The sequence below is a fragment of the Siphateles boraxobius genome, unplaced genomic scaffold (assembly GCF_051911475.1).
Source record: "Siphateles boraxobius isolate OS27281-9 unplaced genomic scaffold, OSU_SipBor_1 17, whole genome shotgun sequence".
In the NCBI taxonomy this organism is placed as follows: domain Eukaryota; kingdom Metazoa; phylum Chordata; class Actinopteri; order Cypriniformes; family Leuciscidae; genus Siphateles; species Siphateles boraxobius.
Window position 1 is genome coordinate 4600001 of NW_027508777.1, and position 25067 is coordinate 4625067.

The following is a 25067-nucleotide window of genomic DNA, read 5'->3' on the forward strand; positions in this document are numbered from 1 at the left end:
CTGTGAAAGGATTATTGATATCTTAGATACTGGTGCCATGGCAACGCATCAAACTTTAATATTCTTTTTGGATGCTTTTGAGACTCTTAGCATGCCTGAAATTGCTTAAAATTGCATGAAACTCGACAGACAGATCACATTTATTAGCCAGTAGACATGTGCAAAGTTTCAGAAACGGGCGTGGTGCAGGGACTCAGTAGCGCCACCTTTTGACAAAAGTGGGGGGGTTAGTTTTATAGTTTTACCTACAATCATAAAACTCGGTACGCATATTGTTCAGATCAAGCCGGACAACTTTCTAATTAACTGTCATTAGCTCAGACCAAGAGGAAGTCAGATATTTTGGTTTGAATATGGTCATTTTCTCTCTCTCTCTCTCTCTCTGAGCCAATATGGCAAGCCGTTTTAACATTTAATCATTTTAACCTACTAGTCTCTATTTTCATGCTTCTAGTACTTACTTTTTAGATACTAGTATCTATTCCATTAAGTACTAGTACTTATTCATTAGGGACTAGTGCTTATTCTTTAGTACTAGTGCCTATTCTTTAGATACTAGTGCTTATTCTTTAGATATTCTTTTGAATACGTATTAGTAGCTAATGAATAAGTACTGGTATCTATTTAATAGGTACTAGTATCTAATGACTTAGTACTAGTATTTATTGAATAAATACTAGTATCTATTAATAGGTGAAGTATCTAAAAGGTCATTTTCTCTCTCTCTCTCTCTGAGCCAATATGGCAAGCCGTTTTAACATTTTATCATTTTAACCTACTAGTCTCTATTTTCATGCTACTAGTACTTATTTTTTAGATACTAGTATCTATTCCATTAAGTACTAGTACTTATTCATTAGCGACTAGTGCTTATTCTGTTTAGAATATTAAAAGTGCTTATTCAATTTTTATGCTTATTTATATTTTCAGAGCAGAAAATCCGAATTTTCTGCTTATTCAATATTGCATCTAAAATGGAAGTGACTTGACGTGTGTGTGTGTGTGTGTGTGTGTGTGTGTGTGTGTGTGTGTGTGTGTGTGTGTGTGTGTGTGTGTGTGTGAGAGAGAGAGAGATTGTGTCTGTTACAGTGACAAGAGTTTAACCCTTTAAGGCCTTGTTTTTTGGATATATATCTTTTTTTATTAAAAAAAAAAGTGCATACAACCCATATCTTTTAAATGTATTGTTTGCTTTAAATTAAATTAAGATTGTATGTTTGGTAATTGAACCTAAATAAATGTAAAATTAATGTGCTATATTTCAGATCAATATATTTGTTTTCCTTCATTTTAATCAACACTAACTTTATTCTCATCTGAATTATAAATAACTTATTTCTGTATAAAATAAAAAATCCCTAATAATCCAGACCAACCAGAGCGCACTATTTCTACAATATCATCAGTGCTGAAGCGGAACTACCAGAGCCGTTCGGCAGATAGCCAGCAGATATTTTGTGTCACGTCGTGCACAATAACCCTGAAGGCACCAGGGTGGCGGTGCCACCGGCTTTTTATATATATATATATATATATATATATATATATATATAAATATAGCTGCGAGCAGCGATGAAGGGCCAAAGCCGGCGGTACCGCCACCCCGGTGCCTTTAGGTAACTAAAGGCACCGGGGTTGCGGTGCCACCGGCTTGGGCCCGTAATCGCTGCTCGCAGCTATATTTATTATTATTTTACTTATATATATATAAGAAGCCGCTGACACCGCCACCCCGGTGCCTTTAGGGTTATTGTGCATGACGTGCAAAAACGTAACCCCGCTTTGACTGTTGAAAAGAAGTGTGCTGTAGAGCTTGCATCAGTGTGGGCTCTGCAAAAGTGCGCATCGAGGGCACATATCAACCACAAAGTATGCGTGAGCCAGAGATGGGAGTAAGTCAAGTCTCAAGTCCCTACCATCAAGCAGAGGTGGAAAGTCCGGGGTCAGGAAGTAAAAGTCCTGCCATATTTTTATTCCACCCATGAACTCACACAGCAAAAACTTCAGTGTTAAATCAACTTTCCTAAGAGTTCATTTGGCTCCAGACTCAAGAGTGTTAAAGTGTTAAAATGAGTGTTAAATTAACACTCAATAGTATTAAAGTTAATGAGATAATTAAGTGATTGATTGAGTGATGATTGACCACTATTGAAGACACCTGATGTTAACAAGCAGAATCAGTGAAGGAGAAAATCACAAATTGTAAGCCACCGCTGGGTGTGGGTGTATTCACAACACGTAGCATTCGATATAATATCTTAAGATTATTCATCATTATGTTGTATCTGCCTTTTCTGTTTTAATGATATTCAGAACAGAAAAACTAAATGTTCCTTATAATTTTAATTAACACTAACTTTATTCACATCTGAATTATAAATAATTGATTTCCGTATAAAATGATTTCAGCGCCTCTCTCTCTGCCTCTCTCTCTCTCTCTCTCTCTCTCTCTCTCTCTCTCTCTCTCTCTCTCTCTCACACACACACACAAAGTTCTATCGCGCCAGCGCGCCTCTCTCGCGCGCACACACACACTCCAGCTTAAGAGACAGGCGCGCGCTATCAAACTGTGTGTGTGAGAGAGAGAGAGAGAGAGAGAGAGAGAGAGAGAGAGAGAGAGAGAGAGAGAGAGAGAGAGAGAGAGAGAAGCGCGGGCGCGATCGAACTGTGTGTGTGTGTGTGTGCGCGCGTGTGAGAGAGAGAGGCACGGGCGCGATCGAACTGTGTGTGTGTGTGAACAGTGGAAACATACTCCGTCATTTTTTTCATACAGGACATCATTCAGACTGCAAACTGTTTACTTATATTTGTGTACACTCGCTATAAAACAAACGATATGCCTATGTTACAGACGAAATATGAAAGACAACATTTTGTTGACTAGTTTTGGATAGATTATTAACTGTTTAATGTAAAATATGCTACTGCCACATTGAATAAGCTTTTGTTCACCAATTTCTGCTCAAATGTTATATATTAGGCTATGTTTGTTTTGTCAAAAATAAAGTTATCAAGTAGGATGCTATTATAGTGTTCGTTCCAATGTAGGCTTTATTCAAACTAATGAATCCTTAACTTTGAAATATGTATGATAAAATGTATACTTTAGTTTTTACAAAGAAATATTAAATATCCATCTGAGAAGTAAGTTTTTTTATTATTGTTCTAATCGCGATATCATAGTGTATTTAAACCGCATAAAGACTTTAAATATTAATCGCGTGTGTGAATGAATGAACTGAACAGTTTTTACCAAACCCTATTGCTATACTGAGATGAGTGAAAATCGACTTAAATATGTTGAAATAACGTTAAAATGTCTTTGTATTAGCAACTTATTAAACTGCAAATTAATATTTATATGCCCTAATATAGGCTATCATAAAAACAACAAACGATATGCCTATGTTACAGAAGAAATATGAAAGACAACATTTCGTTGACTAGTTTTGGATAGATTATTAACTGTTTACTGTAAACTATAGACTACTGCCACATTGAATAAGCTTTTGTTCACCAATTTCTGCTCAAATGTTAAATATATTAGGCTATGTTTGTTTTTTAAAAAATAAAGTCATCAACTAGGATGCTATAGTGTTTGTTCCAATGTAGGCTTTATTCAAACTAATGAATCCTTAACTTTGAAATATGTATGATAAAATGTACACTTTAGTTTTTACAAAGAAATATTACACTTGAAATATTGTTATTTTAATTGTTGCTGTAATTGTAAACTTTCTAATAAAATAGCAAATAATATATTTACAAGGTAGATGTAAACAAAATCTTAAAAGGTCAATATAAGCCTTGTTCTCTTCAAATTATTTGTATTGTGTTTTATTAGTGACAAATTTGGGGAGAGGATACATATCCAAAACTTTCTGAAAATACAGTATGAGAATTAACTACACAATTACTAGAAATGTTCACCTTGGATATTACACAATTTGCAAGCAAAAATACAAGTGGAAAAATACTATTTTTCTATAGATGCTTCCAACTGTGAACCAATTTTGTAGTATATATACACATTTCTTTTCTTGTGTCCTTGTATTCTTTCTTGTGGCTCAGTGACACACCTGTGAAAAGCTCATTATGTAGGCTCATTAAGCAGGTCTTTTGTCTTCACAGGTGTGAATCAGACCATTATACATGAGTCACGCCCATTTCGCATATTGCCTTTCCAAACAAAAAGTGTTTTACTAAATTTAAATCAATGTATTGTTTTATGTGAATGATTTGGAAGGATGATTTTCTGATCATTTTGAAGCAAAAATCCTAGGCGAGAACATCCATTAGTGAAAAGTCTTGTGGACACATATTTAGTATGTGTTTTGTGGCCTTATTTCAGAGACTTTAAGTTTTAGTTTTTTCAATAACCATGCATAAACAATATTCTCTCAAAAATACAAACATGTACATACATCTTGCTAACATATTATGGTAGCCCCGTTTGTGCTATATAGAGTGAATTTACACCTTTGCCATTAACATGTTTATAAATGACTGAAAAAAGCACAAATGTTAGAGCATGTCAGAACACCTCCAGGACCCCAAAAACACTTTGGACCCCAGAGGGTTAATGTTATTTTTTTAGTATTATTTTTCTTTATTCATTTTCATCATAATTTCATAATGTATTTTGTGAAGTCAGTGTATGTTGTAAATGTGTGCTGAGCAGAGATATGGGATGAGCTATATTTTGCTTAGAGGTATGTGTGTAATGTAGCATACTGATAATGATACTTTAAATGTGTACAGTTGGCATATTCTTTACAAGGAAATGAATGTTTCAATTGATGCAATGTACCACTAATGTATACACTGAAGGGAAGTTTCTTAATATGGAAAGTGGATTGTACCATGTCTAAGCATGAGGTATACGTTCCATTTTTAAACATAAGCAACACATTTTGCTACCTTACAAGGAAGTTGTAAGTCCCAGAGTGGGTATATAAGTTCAATTTTACTGTACTATGGCAGAGAAACACGGAGACGCATAGACCTGGCATGAATACAACATCTTCTCAAGTTTCTCTCCTAACATATAAGAATAAAGATTTTTCTTGGCAAGATAACTGGTGTCCGGTCCCATGAATCAAATAATTAATTCAAGTCTACACAAATATTGAGGGAGTCTCGTCCGTCAGCTGATCTGATATTCACAACTGTAATGAAGATAAACGTAACTTAAGCAGTGGGAGTTCCCAGTGTTAAACAAATAACTATTTAAATGTTTTGGACGTTTGCTTTGTAAGAATGTACAGGCATACTTTAGATTAAAAAAAGACATAGGTAATTTTTACTCATTAAAACCTATTATTGATTTCCTATTAATTCAACAAAATGTGAGGGAATACTGGGGAATACCAATATGGCACAGGGTTGCTTCACTTTTTATGACGACATGAGCAATCCAGTAATTTATATAGATCAGTGGTCCACACACAGTTGGTGTGCAAAATCAGAAAGCCTATTGGTCACCTTGACAACCTGGTTTTACTTAGACATTTTTATTTTGGTTTAAAAGCTTTTAAAATCACAGCCAGCTGACAATCACAGCGAGATCAGTCTCGGAGGGCAGATTTTGGAAGATTTGGTAGAGCTCACCACAGCAGCTTGGATTGAGTTCAAACCCTCAAAATCGAGAAGCTTGGTCCTGAAGCGAGGCCGTGTCCAGGACCGCTTCCGGTTTAAGATTGGTGAAGACACCATCCCAACAGTCACGGAGAAGCCGGTAAAGAGCTTAGGGAGGTGGTACAGAGCCGACCTGACTGACAAAGCAAGCATGAAGGAGATGCTCAACCAAGCAGAAGAATGTCTGAAAGCCCTGGAGAGGAGTGGCCTGGCCAAGTATAAGGTATGGGGCTACCAACACGGTATCCTTCCAAGGATCCTGTGGCCACTGCTTGTGTATGAGGTCCACTTGACAACAGTGGAGGCTTTGGAAAGGAGAATCAACAACTTCCTCAGAAGGTGGCTGTCTGTCCCCAAAAACTTTTGATCCATAGGGCTATATAGCTCCGGGAGCAAACTGCAATTGCAAAGTACATCAGTCGTGAAGGAATTTAAGACAGCCAAAGTCCTGTTGGCCATGATGTTGTGCTATATTCATGGGACCGAACACCAGTTATCTTGCCAAGATAGTGATGATTAGGCTGTGCGACAGGTGAACATTGTAGTGAAGACGGTACGGAAGTGGTAGGCCAGCGGAGCTATGATGGAAGCAGAGGAGCGCTTACAACATGCAGACATAATGGGCACGGTGACTCAGGAGAGGCTGGGCCTGGAAGTCATCACCCGAGCAAGCTTGAAGGAGGCAAGGGCAGAGGACAGGAAAGGGATGGTGCAGAAGGAGATTTGGGCTGTGGAGGAAGAGAGCAGACAAGCCAGAGCAGTAGCCATGAAACAACAAGGCAGCTGGACCCGGTGGGAAAGTGTTTGAGGAAGATCCCTCAGTTGAAAGTACATCTGGAACATCGAGGGGCATCGGATAAAGTTCCTCATTAGCTCCGTGTACGATGTATTGCCAACACCAACAAACCTCCAAAGATAGAGATTGACAGAGGATCCCTCCTGTGCGCAGTGCAAGAGACCAGCAAACCTGGAGCACATTCTGTCGTCCTGTCAGGCAGGCCTGACGTAAGGGAGGTTCAGGTGGCGCCATGATCAGGTGCTGGCGCAACTGGCCGATGTACTGGAGAAGGAGAGGAAACGGAAAAGAACCAAGGCCCAAGACAAAGGCCCCCGCTTCATTGCCTCCACTTCATTGGTTTCCTCAGGCCTGGGCAGAAGGCAGGCAAGGAGGACAGATGTTTAGGGATCCTTGGTGCGGCAGAGGACTGGGAGATGAGAGTTGATCTCGTGCTCTGGTCCCAAGCAACAGGGAAGGCGGTCCTAATAGAGCTGACGGTACCCTGAGAGGAAAGGATCATCGAGGAGGCACATGAACGCAAGCTAGGTAAGTATCAGTCCCTCATCTCTGAGAGCCAGCAGTGGGGTTGGAGAGCCTGGAATAAACCAGTGGAGGTGGGTTGCAGGGGGTGCCCCGGTCAGTCACTTTGGAGAGCATTGGGGATGCTTGGGGATAGAGGGGCAACCCGCAAGAACCTAGTGAACAACATATCAAAACAGGCAGAGGCCGCTTCCAGAATGGCTGTCCTTAAAGAGGAGCGAGCAGTGGCTAAACCAGGCTGGCAGATGGGGGTCAGAGCTGAGTGGTGAAGTCCTCAATGGCCGAGGGAGCAGGACCAGGTTCTGGTTCTGCTTTCAAGCCCCATTGAGGTGTCGTGGGTTAGTTGACGAAACACCGGTGAGGTTGGGGTGCCTACTTGAAAACCCAACAAATCAACAAGTCTGAATCATGCAGCTCTGCCCTCAGTTGAAGACGTCTGAGGGGAGCGATTTCAATGCTAGCCACCCATAATTAGCAGGACGTAACTTATTTTCAGAAATATAATAACCGAGTTATAATTTGATTAATAGCTAGATAATAAATATCAGAGGTTAGTACACTGGTGCATCTCATCTATTAGTGAATCTGTATTATTAGTTACACAGCCATTTGTAAATAATCACCACCTGACCTCAGTGGCTCCTTTGATGCCTGTTGTTGCAGCTGAAGAGATTTCTCCGTTTTAGGTTTTCTTCCTCTGCGCTTTAGTAATGGAATCGGTCCACCTAAATAAGAACAAAGACAAACCACATCCATATTTATAGATGTGTTGTTTCACTAAACAAAAGAAAACATCCAAAGATTTTGAAAGGGCAATCTACACCTGCTGATAATACATCTAAACCAGGAGTGCATGAAGTGGGGCTTGAGTTTTCTGTATCAGAGTCTTGTTCAGGTTCAATCTGTGAAAACCAAATCAAATTTTTTTTTTTTTATTCTAGCAGTTATGTTATGGCTATGAGACCTAATCACAAGCACCATCAGCAAAGTACTGAATGATTACCTTTCTCTTTCTTCCTCTTTTAGCTTTGGCAGAGACATTTGTGGTATCTTTCTGTGGTGAGTTCTGGAGACCACAAAAAAAGTTATAAAATATCTGCATTGTCAATCCACTGATTTTATACTTATTAAAGCATCTACGTCCACAAACCACTGTTAATTTTAACAGAAAAGCATACTGTAAGCCTACATGTGATTTGGCATGGCGGCCAATACAAATAATCCTGTGTTTGCACCAGGCTCGGCTCCAGAATCAAATTACACATGATGTTTCAGAAATTAGTGAGGGTATTTTGTCTCGTCTTTTCCTTTATGGTTATCACTGTTAATCATCGCAATTTCAAGAGTGAATCGCACATTTATACGCGGATGGGCCTATGTATTGAAGTATGTACATGGATGCTTGTCACGCATGGAAAACAAAAGTTTTATTAAAATTCGGACTATATTAAAATAATTATATCGCCTAGTCAGGGCACAAAGGGCTCTACCTTATAATAATTAAAAGGTGTCACTAATTCATTGCGATCTCACAAAGTTCTGTTATGTTGATCAGAAACTCGGGCGGTGAGTGGATTCTAACTTAAACACCTGCCATTGCATTCAAGAAATCAACAAACATGTCTGTGATTGGCTAAATTGCTCATCGGTGCGAAAACACGTTGTAAATGGAATAATTAGACATTATCCAGAGTGCAAACAAGCACTGTATCGTTTACCAAATTACACGCTAGTTTCAAATCTCCCTCTCCCAATGTTCTCCCTCGGTCCGGGCATGCAGTGTGTACACAACCACCCTATAATGATAAAAATCCACACTCTCCATTTTTTAATCCCATAATTCATAAGCAGTGTCTCAGAACAAGCCGTTTGCAGATTCTGTACAAAGTGATGTCACTTTGTACAGGCCCCGCCCATGACTGCTGACGGACTTAGAATAAACCATGCCACGAGCGAGTTGTACACTGTCTGTCATTTTCTCCAAGCCGGAGCAGCTGTAGCAACAAGAAAGTCTCCTAAGTAATTCAGGTGTTTTGTTGTTAGATGTGCTGTAAGAGTGAGCATAATAGTCTTCATGTACTCCCGACATCAGAGCTGCTGAATATACAGTGGATTAGTTTTATGCGAAAAATATTGAACAATATATTTTTTTACTGTTAATTGTAACGAGTGTTTCTGTGTAATTCGCTGTGTATGTTAATGAGAATGCAAGGGATAGAGAGAGTTTATGGATATGATTTTAATGAGCACTTGTACTGTGTTTTATTCAGCTCTTACAATGATTTTCTGGAGTGAAACAGACGCTTCATCTTTTGAGTGAAGTACAATAAACGTCATAAAACTAGTAAAGTTTTGGCCATCATTCGGACGCTACAACAAGCTTGTACTAATTGTGGATAAAAGCAAGATAACAACAATTTTTAACCGTAATTAAACTAAACTATACCTGTTCTATCTCCATACAGCATATATTCTCAGGCTCTATAGGCATCATTGTCCGACTCAGTTTCGAACTGAACACCGCTACTGAGATTTTATGTCATTTTCAGTGAGTGAGATTGTCCTGACACAGGAGCATGAGCTCTTGAAGCTCATCCATCTTCTTGAATGGGGGCCAAAAGGGAAAAGCTCATTTGCATTTAAAGGGACACACAAGGGTTGCTCACCTCCAAAAAATTACAATATTAACATGCTGTAAAAATTATCTATGGGGTATTTTGATCTAAATCTTTACATTCACACTCTGGGACATCAGAGACTTATGTTACATCTTGTAAAAGGGGCATAATAGGTCCCCTTTAAATTGTTTCACCACATAAAGACAGAGCCAGCTGCCTAAATGTACACTCAGTATTTGTTTATTGACTGATATATTGACTGTTTATTTCTAAAGGATTACCAATACAATTTAAATTCTATATTATAGACTGTCTAACTGTTAAGTTTAAAAAATCTATAGATTTATCTCCTCAAAATAAACAGCTGTTACATTAATAACACATCAAATAAATATGCTACTTTACAATTTAGTGGATGCCATTTATTGGTAGGGCCAATACTGCAGAACCAATAACTGATTAGGTTGAAAGTGTGAATATAGGTAAAACAATATTTGTCAAACTTATTTTTGGGCTCTCTTTACTACCGATATGTCTAGAGTCAAAATCTCACAAGAGAGCATACGATTTAAAAAAAATTGTTTAAAAAAATAAATAAAACTTTAACATTCCAAAGCATACAATGTACTAATCTAACACAGCGTTTCCCAAACGGGGTGCCGCGGCACCCTGGGGTGCCTTCTGGCGAGAGCAGGGGTGCCGTGTAAAAACTCCATTAAACATTTTTAAATTGCTAAAATGTGTAAAAAAAATAATAATACATGTATCATCAATCTCGCATCGTCGGAAGCGTCTAATAACAACAAATAATGCACACAAATTTATAATAAAAAATGCAACTCATAAGTTTTCCGCGTTCGTTGAATTGCGGGGGTTCCTCATGATTTCATTCTCGTGCTTCATTCCCAGCGTCCACACATAAAGCTGCCTCTTTTTCATGGCTTGTTGCGCTTACGGTCAAATACATACGAAACATTGTCACAACGTCCGTCTTGCCGCATATTCACAAACACATCGGTTATGTCCGTGCTGCTGCCAACGGTAACGCGTGCGATTAATGTTTTTCAGTTTTACGCGTTAAAAAAGATTTAAACACAATTAACGCAGCATCCGTTTTTTTCTGTCATCCTTTGGCTAGCCTTACATTATATAATCACGTTCTTATTCATGCAAATGCTTTTAAACCATGCAACCGCGAAAAGACAAAAGAGAACGCGCTGTCTGTGAATGTCCTGCTGACACAGGACGACGCGCATCGCGTGCCAGAATCGACTTCTCTTTCGTGCTTGAACGAATAATAACACACAGTTATGACAAAATGTCCGTTTTGTTGAGTATCCTCATGAGAGCAGTCTTAAATTAGTTAAAATCTTAAATTAGAGTTGTGAGAAGATGGGACGCGTGTGAGATAAACAAGTGCAGCAGTGACAACAGAATCAAAGAACAGGTAACAGAGAAAATTACTCACTGCTCTTGACTAAAGAACGCTTGTAGCTTTAATAAGGATTCATCTATATTTAATTTATTATTTATGCAGTGAAGACTGTAAAGTGTTTGATAACTTTATTCAATTTCTGTGTATTTCCTGACATCAGTAGCAGTATTGGTATCAGTGATACTGGGCTTCATTCATAAAAAAGATGCCATTAAACCATCATTTAAAATATACTGTCTTTATGTTGTTTATACATTAATTTGGTGATTAACTGTGAAATTATTACATTATAAAATATATTAAAAACAAGCTATCTTGTGCAATTATAACTAAATTATCCCAATATAAAAACACAAATAGGCCTACACTGAGTGAGCAAACATTTAGGTGAGATTTGCAATGGTAATTGAGCAATGTTTTGCTGAATTATGAATAAAAGCCTTAATTAAATATGTCATCATGAAAAGTCATCTCTGCAGAAGAAATTAATGATTTCCTTGACTTTAAATGGATGGACAAAAAAATTGATAATATTAAAAAATATCTATATGACAGTAGGCCTATATACGGCAGTTATTCCCTGTGGTATTGAAAATCAATACATTTCAAGGTATAGTATCAAAGTAGTATCGTGACAACACTAGTGTAGGGTGCCACAATTTTTTTTAAATTTTTTTTAAAAGGGTGCCTCGACTGAAAAAAGTTTGGGAAACACTGATCTAACACATTAAATGCTTTGGATTTTTCCACCTAGTGCTTTAGTTTCACTATCTGTTCAATTTGACAACATTTCATTGACTTTCAAGTGTGAATTGCTGTAAACAGTGCAGAAGTAAATCATGTCACATCATCTCTGTCAGAACCTTATGATTGGCCCAAAGCAGACTCTGTAAACTAGCATTTCTTGTTTTTTGTACGTTCACTCCAGTAATCTTTTTTTTTTTTCATTAATAAAATACAATAAAATTGGTAATTTGGTAATATTACAGCTTCTCTCCCCAGCAAATTACCAGAACTGATTTACTTTTATTACCCAAAAGGTCCTGTTCACACTAGGGGGCCAAAACAATTATCACGTTAATTGTTCATATCAGTCGATATCGATAATTATCACGAAACATGTCAATTCTTTATTTCTTTCAAGTTTAAAGGCAGATTTTTGCTCCAAAGTGAAAGTTGTAGAAACCAGTGTTAATTGTGGTTTTAAACTACTCTTTTTTTGTCAGAACTTATCATGACAAACACTTGCCAAACAGGTGAACATTTCTCAAATCTGAGGTAGAGCATTCAAACATTTGTCATTTTTCCTTAACAAAATAAATATCTTAATAGAAAATTTAATTTCTTAGTTTCTGCTGTGCTAATGGGGGATATTGTTTCAAGTCTTGAAACAGGTTTGTGCTGCCTGACTTTGATGGCACGTATCTTCAGCACAGTTTGCAGTGCAGGCTGCAATATTAATATTACGTTTTGTCTCGAAACGCATATTTGACAGTGAGTTGACAGTATTAGCTTGAGTTAGCATGCAGATTCACTATGTTAAATTTATGTTCATTGGCAAAAACAGTAACATCTGTTAAAAAAAATGTAATGACCTAAATTTTATTTGGTAAAATGTAATATTCTGACTGTTTGAATTTTATTGAAATTAACCACTGGTCATCCAGTATCATGCATTTAGATCATGTTAAACCACAGATAAAACCAGGCATAGCCTATAGCACCTCACTATCATGGCAAAATGTAACTTTGGTATCTATGGTATTTTTATGAAAATCATCCTAAATACATTATTAATTAAATACTGTAATTATATTCAATTAGTCCTTTAATACATTGTCTACATTAATAATATAATACAATTCAATATGTATATCCCAAATTTCATGGTGCAGTTAATATTACTAGGCTAACGTTACAATATTTTGTACGAATTTGTAGACGGAAAAGCCTTCTGACTGTATCGTTGCGCACAGTGTTTCTCCTGTTTGTCAGTGGTGTTTCATCTGCCTTTAAACTGGTTTAAATCACTGAGACATTTGTGTTCTTCGCTGAATTAAAGTGCTTCTCACTGGATCTCGTGACCGAGACGATCAGAGTAAACACATCTGCTCTAGTGAGCTTGGGCTGCGCTGCCGTTTGGACTTTGAGCCGAGCGGATAAATGGTACATGTGGCACTCGGGTCAAATGAGTTTCGTTCCGCTTTTGGCGCATAAACATTATTGAATATTTATCGAACTCTTGATATCGTTTTATCGAGAAAAAATTATATTGCAATAGTTATTGTTATATCACCCAGCCCTATTTAAATGTATTTATATGTATATCGTCTGTGGAAGGCGTAGGACCATTAGATGTTCGTCCAATCATTGCATTTACTCCGAATACAACGATACAATGTCCTACATACCTGTCAACGTAGGTATCTGATTTAGAACGAGCAGAAATATGTGAGAAATATAACAACCCAAAGACAAAAGAGTAGGTGTGTAACGGTTCACAAAATTAATGGTTCGGTTTCGATACGATACGATAGAGTGGTGAAACAATTCAGTACGTTTTCGATACAGCAAAAAGAAAGAAATGCCAGAGAAATTTCCGTGATTTAAAATGTTTTTTAATTGATTAAAGCTAACGTCAAAGTATTACCTTTTTTTACTTTGAAAAATGATGGAGCTTGACCCATCTTCTGAGGTGTCGTCTTAGCAGCATATAAAACAAAAACAGCTCCTTATAAAAAAATGAAATGTAATATTGTAGTAGTTATAAACAATGGTTTATTTTATTTTAGTTTTATTTTAAGTTTTGCAAGGCTCCAGATTAACATTTGAGGGCAGCCATTTTATTCATAATGTCAATCAAAATAATTCAATTGCAAAACAATTAAAAAATAAATATTTGGGAGTGGAAATGGCAGCCACCTACTGGTTACAATGGCAATTAAATGTCTTTTTTATTTTTTAAATAAGTGAGTTTTTCTACATCTTTAAACTTTTAGTTTTATAAATGGGGGTAATCTTTGAAGGATGACCAAATAATGTTTTGGTCATCACATTAAAAATAACATTTAAATATATGATAATATTTGCGTTTTGAATTGCTGGAAAAAGATATGTGATGTACTTGAAAGCATTTTACTATTCCTGCCAAACTTCCATGGTTACAGACTACAGTTAAAGTTACTACATTAAATCCATCATGAATGTTGCTGATTTGTGGACTTATAGCCTATAACTAGTTAATTCATGGCACAATGTTTCTACTGGTTTCCACATCAGCGCTGTTTGATCTAATAGAGATCTACGTTAATAACGAAGAAATTTTAATGCTTCTCACGAGATCTCGCAGCGATGTTATTATTTCTGTGGCAAATTCAAATGCTTTCTTTACCGGTTCTCTTAGCGCTGTGTAGTAACAGTGTCGCTTGATAAAGATTGGCTCGCGCTGCAATGACATTGGTCTAAACTGATAAACGTTCAGTGAAGAAGCACAAAAGAGTAGCGCAGTTTTGTTCCACTTTCATTGCGTTTGCCATTTGATGTTGGGCAATATTGTGGTGGTCGCACCAGCGCGACTGCTAACTAAATTTTGGTCTGCAGGAAAAATGGTCCAACAATACATTCGGTTTGTAATGCTGTGCACTACATTGTGCACATGGCATTGTGCACATGGCAACCTGTATTCGAGTCTCACCTCGAAGTTCAGACTTATTTGTTCATTAATCACGTCATCAGCGACTAGTCGACATCGACTCGACTTTAACCCTCTGAGGTCTGCTATCGCGCCGGCGCGATAGTCTTGCTTTTTTTCTTATCAGTGCAAAAGAGACTTAAAATACTCTGTTGATTTTAATCTTATGTGTTAGTGTTATACATCATTCGATCCTGTTAAGTGTGTATTTTTTTTGTGTATACTCACAATATAAACACAGTAGGGCTGTCAACTTTAGTCGTTTAGTCGACTAATCGGTCGATGCCGTCTTGGTCGACTGACATTCTTATTGGTCGACCAGTTGCATTTTTTTTTTTTTTTTACCAATAGAAAGAAATTTTCAATGATTTACTCCTTGATATTTATTCCTTTATAAGCAGTTATATATTGCTGTATTCTAAATATAATTAGCCTATGGTTTATCCCCAACTTTAAATGCTTAAATTTAGGCTATTTTGTAACAGCGCCACAGTTTAGCGCACACACATAGAACACTCGGTTCGCACCTGTGGCTGGCTGCGCTGCTGCTTCGTGCTCAGTAAGGGATATAGGTAGTTTAGCTGTATTCATTCAGTTAGAACGCTACTTGTTTTCGGTTTTTATGTTTTTATACACTATATGTTTTTATCTCGATGCGGCATGGACACACTTGGAAAAAAAAGAGGGCGTCGCACCGCACCGCGTTACTTCCATCATGAGCGCGCACACCGCGTGCCTACATTTGAAATCGAACTTGAGCGCGCAAAAGACGTGAGCAGTCCCTTTAACGGCTTTATCATGCTGACTCAATAGATTGTGTTTTCTTGATATGTTTTTGTTTTTATTTGTACAGTTGACGCATTTGAAAATAGCCTAAATAATGTAACAAAACGAAAATAAACCTATATGCAGTTCTACAATACAGCCTATTATTATTAGGATCGTTTTTTAGGCTCTTTGGGGTTTTTTTTGTGTGTTTGTTTTAAAACTCCTAGATCGGCTGGACAATAGCTTTGAAAGTAAAGAAGAATATACAGCCTGTATAAACGAGAGCTTTTTCATTGAGGCAGATAGCAGTTATATTTTTTTTGTAGCGTGTGGTGTGGTCAGGTGCGCGATTGTGACTGTTACTATAGACCTAGGACAGTGCTCCTCACTTTTTGCAGTAAAAAAAAAAAGAATTTTCAAAGAATTGTTTTATTATTATAGTTTTATGTCTTTTTGATGTTTTTTCGTCGTTGTTTTATAAATGCTCTATGACAATTGTTAAAAAAATGTTCAATCAAAACATCGCGTCTTTTTTTTTTTTAGTCGACTAATCGTTGCGCAGGACAAGACTTTGGTCGACTAAGGATTTCTTTGGTTGACTACAGCCCTAAAACACAGTATTGTGCTTTTAGTCAAATAAAGAAAAATAAGCATGATTCTAGTTTTGCCTTCTCTCTGTCAGTGAAGTCCATTCTTAAACACGTCCCAAAATTAACTATAATTCCGCGAATACTAGTCATACAGGCACGAGTGTTTTTCCATAATGAAGCTTGAACTCTCTTCTTTTAAATGAATACATTTATATAAAAAAACAAATATTCTCAGTTTATGTAATCTGTATGAAAAGAGAGATGTCATTCCTTGTCATAAAGGCACGAGTGTTTTTCCATAATGAAGCTTGAACTCTCTTCTTTTAAATGAATACATTTATATAAAAAAAACAAATATTCTCAGTTTATGTAATCTGTATGAAAAGAGAGATGTCAGTCCTTTTCTTTCCAGCTCATTATACCCAATTACGCGTTAATGTGCCACGCCCACGGAGAGCGCGCGGTATTCAAACGCAAAGATCTAAGGCAAGCCATTCAAACATGCCAACGCCCAGCAGCTGGATTATAAAACAGATCAAGTTAGTAAGTATCTTACTGCCGCTGTGTACACAGCGTATCCCTATGCTGTGAGGAATAATACTATCTAATAACCCTGGAAAATGAACCAGAAGTGCTGATCGTTTCATTTCGAGGAGCAACGGATCCAGCTGATGTAGTAAGTAATTTATTCTTAAGTGCTTTGTTCTAATCACGATATTAAATAGTGTCTGTAAACCGCAAAAAGACTGTTTAAATATGATTTGCGTGTCTGTGTGTAGGCTAAATGATGAATGAACGACACAGGCGCGCGCATTGTTTACTACAGTTATACAGCGCGTGTCTGTGCCGTTCATTCACTCTCCCACCTACATTAGTAAACATGTACTGTACATGAACACATCCAAACTATATTGCTATCCTACTAAGATGAGTAAAAATAGACGAAATATGTTGAAATAAAATGTCTGTATAAGCAACAAACTGCAAATTAACATGCTAATATAATATCATAAACACGATATGTTACAGACTAAATATGAATGTTCAGACAAGATTTCTTGATTAGTTTTGGATAGATAAAGTTTTGACTGTAAAAAAACACTACTGTCACATTAAATAGGCTTTTGTTCGCCAATTTCTGCTCATATGTTAAATATACTATAGTATGGGATGTTTTGTCAAAAATAAAAGTAGGTATATTGAATTATCAACTAAGATGTTATTTAGTGTTTGTTCCAATATTCAAACCAATGAATCCTTACCTTTTTTAATACGTATCATAAAATGTATACTTTTTACAAAGAAAGAATACACTTGAAATATTGTTAAAATTGTAATTGTTGTTGTAATTGTAACCTATTTGTAATTGGTTAAAATTTCTAATTGTAAAAAAAAAAAAAAAAAAAAAAATATATATATATATATATATATATATATATATATAATTTCTTTTGTCCGAGGTCGCATTCTTTGGTACCCAGTGACACAGCTGTGTGAAAGGCTCATTATATGCAGCTGGCACATTATCCGGCCTTTGTCTTCAGGTGGTAACACGCCTCCACGCAAATTGCCTTTCCAAACAAAAGGTGTCTTATAAAATTTAAATCAATGTATTGTTTTGTGTAAATGATTAGGCAGGATGATTTTCAGATCATTTTGAAGCAAAAATTCTAGGCAACAACACCCATTAGTCAAAAGTCTTGTGGACACATATTTAGTATGTGTTTTGTGGCCTTATTTCAGACACTTTAAGTTTTAGTTTTTTTTAATAACCATGCATAAACAATATTCTCTCAAAAATACAAACATGTACACACATCTTGCTCACATATTATGGTAGCCCTGTTTGTGCTAAATAGAGTGTAATTACACCTTTGTAATTAATATGTTTATAAGCAACTGAAAAAAGCACAAATGTCAAGGCATGTCAAAACATCTCAAGGACCCCAAAAACACCTTAGACCTCAGAGGGTTAATCACATAAATGTTGACTTAAAAAAAAACTGATGTCGTTCACGGTAATTTACTGGTAATATCCTGGAAAAGGCAGTATGTGATTTATCCTGCCCCCTTTTTATGACTGCAAGCAATCTCTTTTGCATATGAAACATCCCACCAGACAGCCTCTGTACCTCAATCAAACTATAAGAGAACATACTTCATCTTTCAGATGTCCCTGACCAGAAATCTCCATGTCCCCACCATCAACATCATCCTTCTCCTCCTCCTCCTCACTGCTAGCCACCTGCATAATGTCAAACACACAGGGCCCCACCACGCAGGAGATTAACATGCTAGTTTGTGTCATTGAGAGTCCAGTCCACATGTGAGGGACTTACAGGTTCAGAGACACTATTTTTTTAAGAAATGGACAAACACATACTTGAGATGACTTTCTCCTCTTCTCATCATCTCCCTCTTGATTGCTGCTTAATTCCTTAACAGAACTTGCTCCAGCGGTAATTATCTGCACAAGGGTTTTGGGAATAAACTATTTATTAACCATTTTTCAATACAACAAAGATTATTGTGCACAAATATGGAGTGAAAACAGTACCTAACAGATTTGTGCACTGCAAGCCACAAATGCAAATGCAAAAGATCCACACACTGCACTCGAGATCCACACTCACACAAAGCAGTGCATAAATAACGACAGCAAATCCCACGCACTACATTCACAAATGGACACCATCAGAATGCAAATATATAAAAATAATTTGTTCACAATTTATCCTATAAATAGTGCGTATAGCTTAAATTTTAACACACACAAATGTTGAGCTGTTTGCATTGGTATTCTGCTTTTAAGGGAGAGTTCACCCAAAAAATGAAAATTAGCCCATGATTTACTTACCCTGAAGCCATCCTAGGTGTATATAGCATAATTCTTTCAGACGAATACAATTGGAGTTATATTAAAAATTGTCCTGGCTCTTACAAGCTTGATAATGGGAGTGTCGATAAAGTTTTAAATATGGATATTTTTCTTACACGAATGCATCGCTTCATGTCAGAAGGCCTTTATTCACCCCCCAGAGCCGTGGAGTGCTTTAATGATAAATAAATGTGCTTTCATGGACTTCCAAAGACAGACAGCCATTCACTCCCATTATCAAGCTTGGAAGAGCCAGGATAACAGGACAACAACTCCAATCGTATTCCTCTGAAAGAAGAATGTCATATACACATAGGATGGAGATTTTAGGAATAGGAATAAAGATTTTTTGTATTAAAAACAGTGAAGCTTTTGTTCATGGATTTCTGCTCAGATGTTTTGAATGTGCTAAACAATAAGTTTCTATAATTGAATACAAAAATGTTAAAGTATAATGATAATTCATGCATTGTGTGTATGACTTTTCAAAAATCATGTTTTTTTTTCCTGTTGAGTGGACATAATTATTATTAATGTTAATACTATAGTTGCTAGTTGCATGATCCTGTTATTACTTGTTATTTTCAAAGCTTACTGAGACAATGTAACTTTTATGAAAAAAAGAATGTTATTAACCATTGTTTTATTTTGTTCTAACTGGGAACCTTCTGGAAAAGAGACCTCGGAAATCTTTTTTTAGAACAATCCAAAATAAATCCATTTGCATATTTTACATTTTTCTTAGAGAGTTAAATTTAACTCTAGATGGACACATATTTCATTGTATATAGATGAAGGCATAGCATTTGTGGCATTCATTTATCGTGACGCTTTGGTCATGGCAATCAATGTCTTTCTGCTAATATTTTAATAATTCTAACCATCTTTCTTATACTAATATTCAACTGCTTAAATTTACTTTACATGGTGAATTCTTGCTAAAATGTTCACAAGGTAACTGGGGTAGTGGGGCACTTGTTGGCACCCCCTTCAGTTGGTGGTGCCCCTTAAGCAACTGCCTAGTTTTCATATGCCTGCCTTGAGGACGATCCATATAGAAAGAGCAATCATGGGCATTAAAGCAGAATACTATTGCCAGTGCATTGCTTATGTTTTTGGATTGCTGTGGAGAGACTGCTCACTGCAGAGTCATGGGTTGAGTGTTAAACCCAGCTCCCCCTTTCTGAATGTAATTTGGGCCTAATGGGTGGAGTTAGAATATTCAAACACACCGTATCCCTACCCACAACTCTACACCTCCACCCATTAGACGTCCAGAGAGGTGGAGCGTCATTTAACTCTGCAGTGAGCACCACTTATTGCGGTGTACAACTGGAACTATCAATTGTATTTGTGTATTGCCGTATGTGTGGAATATGTATTGCATGCATTGGTGGATTTCTGTGCATGCGTGTGAATATGTTAACTGCATTTGTGCTTGGAGTCAAAATATGGAAGTAATATAATGCCAAATGTTTTTGAAACAGAAAAGCCTGTAGAATTGCACTAATTGAAAAAAATATGCATTGCATTAACCGTGCTTGCATTTTAATGCATTGTATTTTAAGGGCTTGGATTTTTTATGGCTTGGATTTTTATGGGCTGAAATTTGACATGGTTATATATTTAGGCTGTGAATAATTCAATACAAAACATTTTCTTTTCTTTTTTTTTACTTTTCTTTTTTATTGTTTTATATATGCTTTTAGTAGAACACATTCAAAAGAACAGAACAAGCAGGTCGCACATGTGTAGGAGTATCACATAAAATTATGTTGTTCATATACGGTTAACTTCATATCATGGGTTACTCTCCCAATAGAAGAATGAGAGGAAAAGAGATAAAAAAAAAAACATTAATAATAATAATAATAATATCAGAAGAATATTTGTAATGGTCCTTTCAAGTCTATAAAAGGTTCAAGGTGCCATCGTAAAACATACAAATCCAAAATGTTTTCACTGGATAAATTTCACATACTGAAGAAAGAAAAAAGAAAAAAAAGAGAGAGAGATTCTCAATATGATAATACCAATAAAATGTAAATGTGTGGAAGGGAAGGGAAAAAAAACTAGCAACCAAAAATACTTTAATAAGGTACTTGTCTTGAGTATTAAGATTAGTTGGTATGTTTCCTAAATATATAGTACTGAAACTGTACTCCATCTCTAATCCCAGTATCAATTGTATTTCAGTGACTACCTCTAAACAAAAAGGCTGAATTGTTGGACATTTCCATTCCAAAATATGTGAAAGCCATAGAATTATTACATTGTCTCCAACAGAGTGCAGATTCCGGATTACCGTTCTGTAAATATTTTCTTTTGGGAGTGATAAAGAATCTTATGATATTCTTCCATGAGAATTCTCCACTAACCTGAACTAGAGGTAGTATACTGTGTTTTACACGTTTAACCACTCTTCATCCGATAAAATTATGTTCAGTTCTTTCTCCCACATATACGGAAGAGGATTAGGGCCAAGCAATAATAAAAAAATAAAACCATCTCGAGATTAAAGTCATTATAATGCGAAATTAAACTCGTTAAATTTCGAGAAATTAATGTAAAGTGATGTAAAATGATTTTTGTAATGTAAAGTAAGGTGATTTTTAGAAGATTGTATACTAGAATATATTCTTGATATCAGTTTCTTGTGAGTCCCACTCTTATATGCATCAATACAAATATTGATGATATTGGTTTAAATTTTTTCATTATTTTAAATATTTTTATTTAAAATAATGAAAAAGTTTAAAACAATATCATCAATTCATCAAGCTTCAATAAACTTGAAGCTTCCGCGAAGAAAAGTTCGCAGCAATAAGTGGCTTTGAGCCAAACACGAACGAACAAGTTCAAACAAGACTATTAAGAGTGACATTTAAGAGATAATAATGTATATTCATTGTACACTTATGACACAGATTTTTTTTACCACATAATTACGTCCGGACAAGATGATCATAACAATATTATCAAATTCTGTAACGATAAATCAACTCTGATTTCATTTTCAATACAATCAAAAACGGAGACGCAAGAAGAAGTTGTATTTGAATGAAATGAGCGCGCGTCCGTTGTGATATACATGGATGTGCACTGAGTTATTATAAGGAAGGAAATGCCACAGAATAGAATCTTGCTTTAGAAAGTGCATAGAGCTGCTCGTTTTATTTGTTGTTTGTTGATTCTCAATTATGAAACTTTTTGAAATGTTTTCAGTGTGAGCATCAGTTCTTTTTTAACACTTTCATCTTGTTTTAACAAAACCGTGATAATATTGATAATCACGATAATTTCGGTCACTATAATCGTGATATGAAATTTTCATACCGTCCCATCCCTATTTAATAACAAATGATCATTTAGACGGAAGTGAATGAATCAAAACTAACTTTAGCTGGAGAAAACATTTTTCAAGAGCCACTACAAAACCAAACCAATCTCTGTTACCTTAAATTATATGTTTATCTCTGTAAAGCTGCTTTGAAACAATCTACATTGTTAAAAGCGCTATATAAATGAGGATGACTTGACTTTTTTTTATCATAAGCACACTGTGATTTATTCCTAAGTGATTTAGGCTTATATAATGCATTTTACTTCAGATAATCTAAATGTTGACTTTCAAAAGTAGGCGCGCCAAAAAGGCTAATCGCTGTATTTTGGTTTATTTTATGGTGTGCGCCAGAAAGATGTTCAATGAGACAGAGACGCACTTAAGCAGCGCATCGTGTTGTTTTCTTTATTCTTCAAAGGCATGACATTTTGTAGTCATTTTGAATCTACACAAATTAAAATATACATTTTACTGTTTGGAATGACAAAGTATTAAACGACAGAGTATTAAGTTGTTTCCCCAGCCGAGGAACAAATCCAAGTGATGGCGCCAGCGCATAGCGCTTACACAACATATTATCAGTTCACTTCTGGCATTACAAACTTGACACGCAGCCTGTTCATTATTAAAATAAAACAGTCAACCAAACATATAAAATGTTATTCTGCCTAATTTTATTCGTCTTTTGTACAATATAAAGACTGTGCCGGTCAATCATAACTTGCTGTTCTTCCAAACTCATTTCCCTTGAAGTGCGGATTTAGCCTTCGTCTATATTAGGACTCGACTGAAGTATGAAGCCTTCTTTACATTAATAGTTAGCATCCAAATGTTACATTGCAAATATGGAAACGTTGGGCCGAATGAGAAATGTGCGAACCTGGTGCGAACCCAACGTCGGTACAGTTTCAGTTTTGATTCAAATAAATTTGTTTAGGCTTCGTGTTTGCTAAATGTTGTTTGTAATAAAGGGCACAATAGGCGATTTTGATAGGCTACTATGTATATTTTTTATTATGCGTGGCTAAATTTTTTTTATTCTTGTTGTTTTCTTAATAGGATAGGCTACCATTCATTTAAAGATTTGACATAGGCTAAGGGGAAGTAAAATACGTATAGGTTGTTATTCATAGTGTTTATAATGTTCATTTAGTATTTTATTTACCGTTCTTTTACACTATTTCTGAATAAGCAAATAATAAAATGCGTTTTTTACAACGTGACCCGCGCATGATTTTTACTCTTAGCATGACCCGGTGCCCCACGCACAAGCGTGCATCCTTTAGATTATAGGCTAATACATTTTAATGAAACACAAGGCCTACGGCATAAAACTCGAAAATGAAGAGTATGCATTTTAATATCTATGTTGTTCTCTCTCTAGTTGTTAGATAGTCAGGCTGATGACAGTTCATGCCTGAACGACGTTAGGCCTATTATAGGCAATGAATTATTATTTCCTTTTAATATTAGTGTTTAAAATATTTAATTTACAATTAATTATATCATTTTTTTAAACTTACTGGGCGAGGGCGACCATGCTAGCAGCCGTCATTTACCCTGCCATACCAACGTAGGTGAATTTAGGCTATATCTACACAGAAGAAAGCCCTGTAGGCTCTACCCCGGTACGGGTTCTGTCAAGCCATTCGTTAGTCTGGTTGTTTGATGAGAAAAAGATGAAATGTAGCTGCAATAAACTAGTTAAGAATCCGCACATCACCAGCAGCGGAGGACTCTTATTCTGCTGTGCGCTACCGAGGAAGGACTGATGAAGGAACAGTTTGATCTTCGGCTGACAAATCAGAGGAAAGGGGCGTTTCGTTCCCGCCCACGTGTAGAAATCGAATATTCAAGCTGTTTATTCATTTTTCTACCTCAGAACGAAAAACGAAAATCAAGCTTAATTCTTGTTTTTCGTTTCTTTGGAAAAAATGAAAAAACAAAAAAAGAAATGTTTTCTCATTTTTCTACTTTCAATATTAAATCCAAACACGACTGAACGAATGATACACGGATTATCCATCTGTCCAAATCTACTTCTAGTTCTTTAGATTCATAATTTCTATTATAAGTTTTTGTCATATTCTTTGGTATGATAAAATACTAAGTATTTAATATTATTAGTTTTCCACTTAAAATTGTATTTATTACGCATGTTCTCCTGTGGTGAATAATTAAAAGAAAGGGTTCAAATTTTGTCTAAATTTAATCTGTATCCTGAGTACCAACCAAACTGTTCAAGGCATGACATAATGTAAACTGGAGTCTGGGTCAGAGAAGGTCATTAGGGCTGGGATGGTATGGATTTTTTGTAACCGCGGTTGAAAAGCAAGAAATTGCGGGGATAGCGGTATAGCGGTAAACCACTTTAAATACAAGTCATTAAGCATCTCAGTTGTAATTTAAGTGAAGTGTGCGACTAAATCTTAAGTGTCAAAATTTAGAGATAATTCACGGGAGTCTTCAGAACAGGCTCGTCCTAGTAGTCACCCTGACATGACAGGGTGTCGAGTTAATTAGGCTATAATGAGAATGACTTATTTTATTCAGGCTTTCTTTCTTTTTGCAAAAAAATAAAGTGCAATAGGCATTAATTAGTAGGCTAAATAGCAGCATGTTCAAATTATGTGACAAATTGCGTTTTGTATTACAATGATAAAATTATCATCAGCAAATAAACATATTTTGTGCTCATTTCCTTTAAATTGGAATCCTGTATTTCTACATCTTCTCTAATTGCTTAAGCAAGTGGCTCTATGAATAGTGCAAAAACTGTGCGATTTAAC

At 36.1% G+C, this 25067-nt stretch overlaps 1 protein-coding gene and 1 long non-coding RNA gene across 8 annotated transcripts in view; both read right to left on the bottom strand.

The window, feature by feature from the left end:
• Nucleotides 1–25067, bottom strand: part of LOC143740275 (uncharacterized) — a 231033-nt gene that overhangs the window by 123276 nt on the left and 82690 nt on the right. The window lies entirely within an intron of this gene.
• psip1a (PC4 and SFRS1 interacting protein 1a) overlaps nucleotides 1–25067 on the bottom strand; it is a 125318-nt gene that overhangs the window by 29544 nt on the left and 70707 nt on the right. For 3 of the 7 annotated variants that reach the window (XM_077232360.1, XM_077232357.1, XM_077232358.1), the window contains 5 exons: nucleotides 18441–18524; nucleotides 18216–18302; nucleotides 7959–8021; nucleotides 7779–7857; nucleotides 7587–7680 (listed from right to left, as the gene is read on the bottom strand). In XM_077232360.1, the coding sequence (XP_077088475.1) occupies nucleotides 7587–7680; nucleotides 7779–7857; nucleotides 7959–8021; nucleotides 18216–18302; nucleotides 18441–18524 (407 nt within the window). Of the gene's footprint in view, nucleotides 1–7581; nucleotides 7681–7778; nucleotides 7858–7958; nucleotides 8022–18215; nucleotides 18303–18440; nucleotides 18525–25067 lie in introns of all 7 variants that reach the window. The other 4 variants (XM_077232359.1, XM_077232362.1, XM_077232363.1 and 1 more) reach the window with 3 other exon arrangements.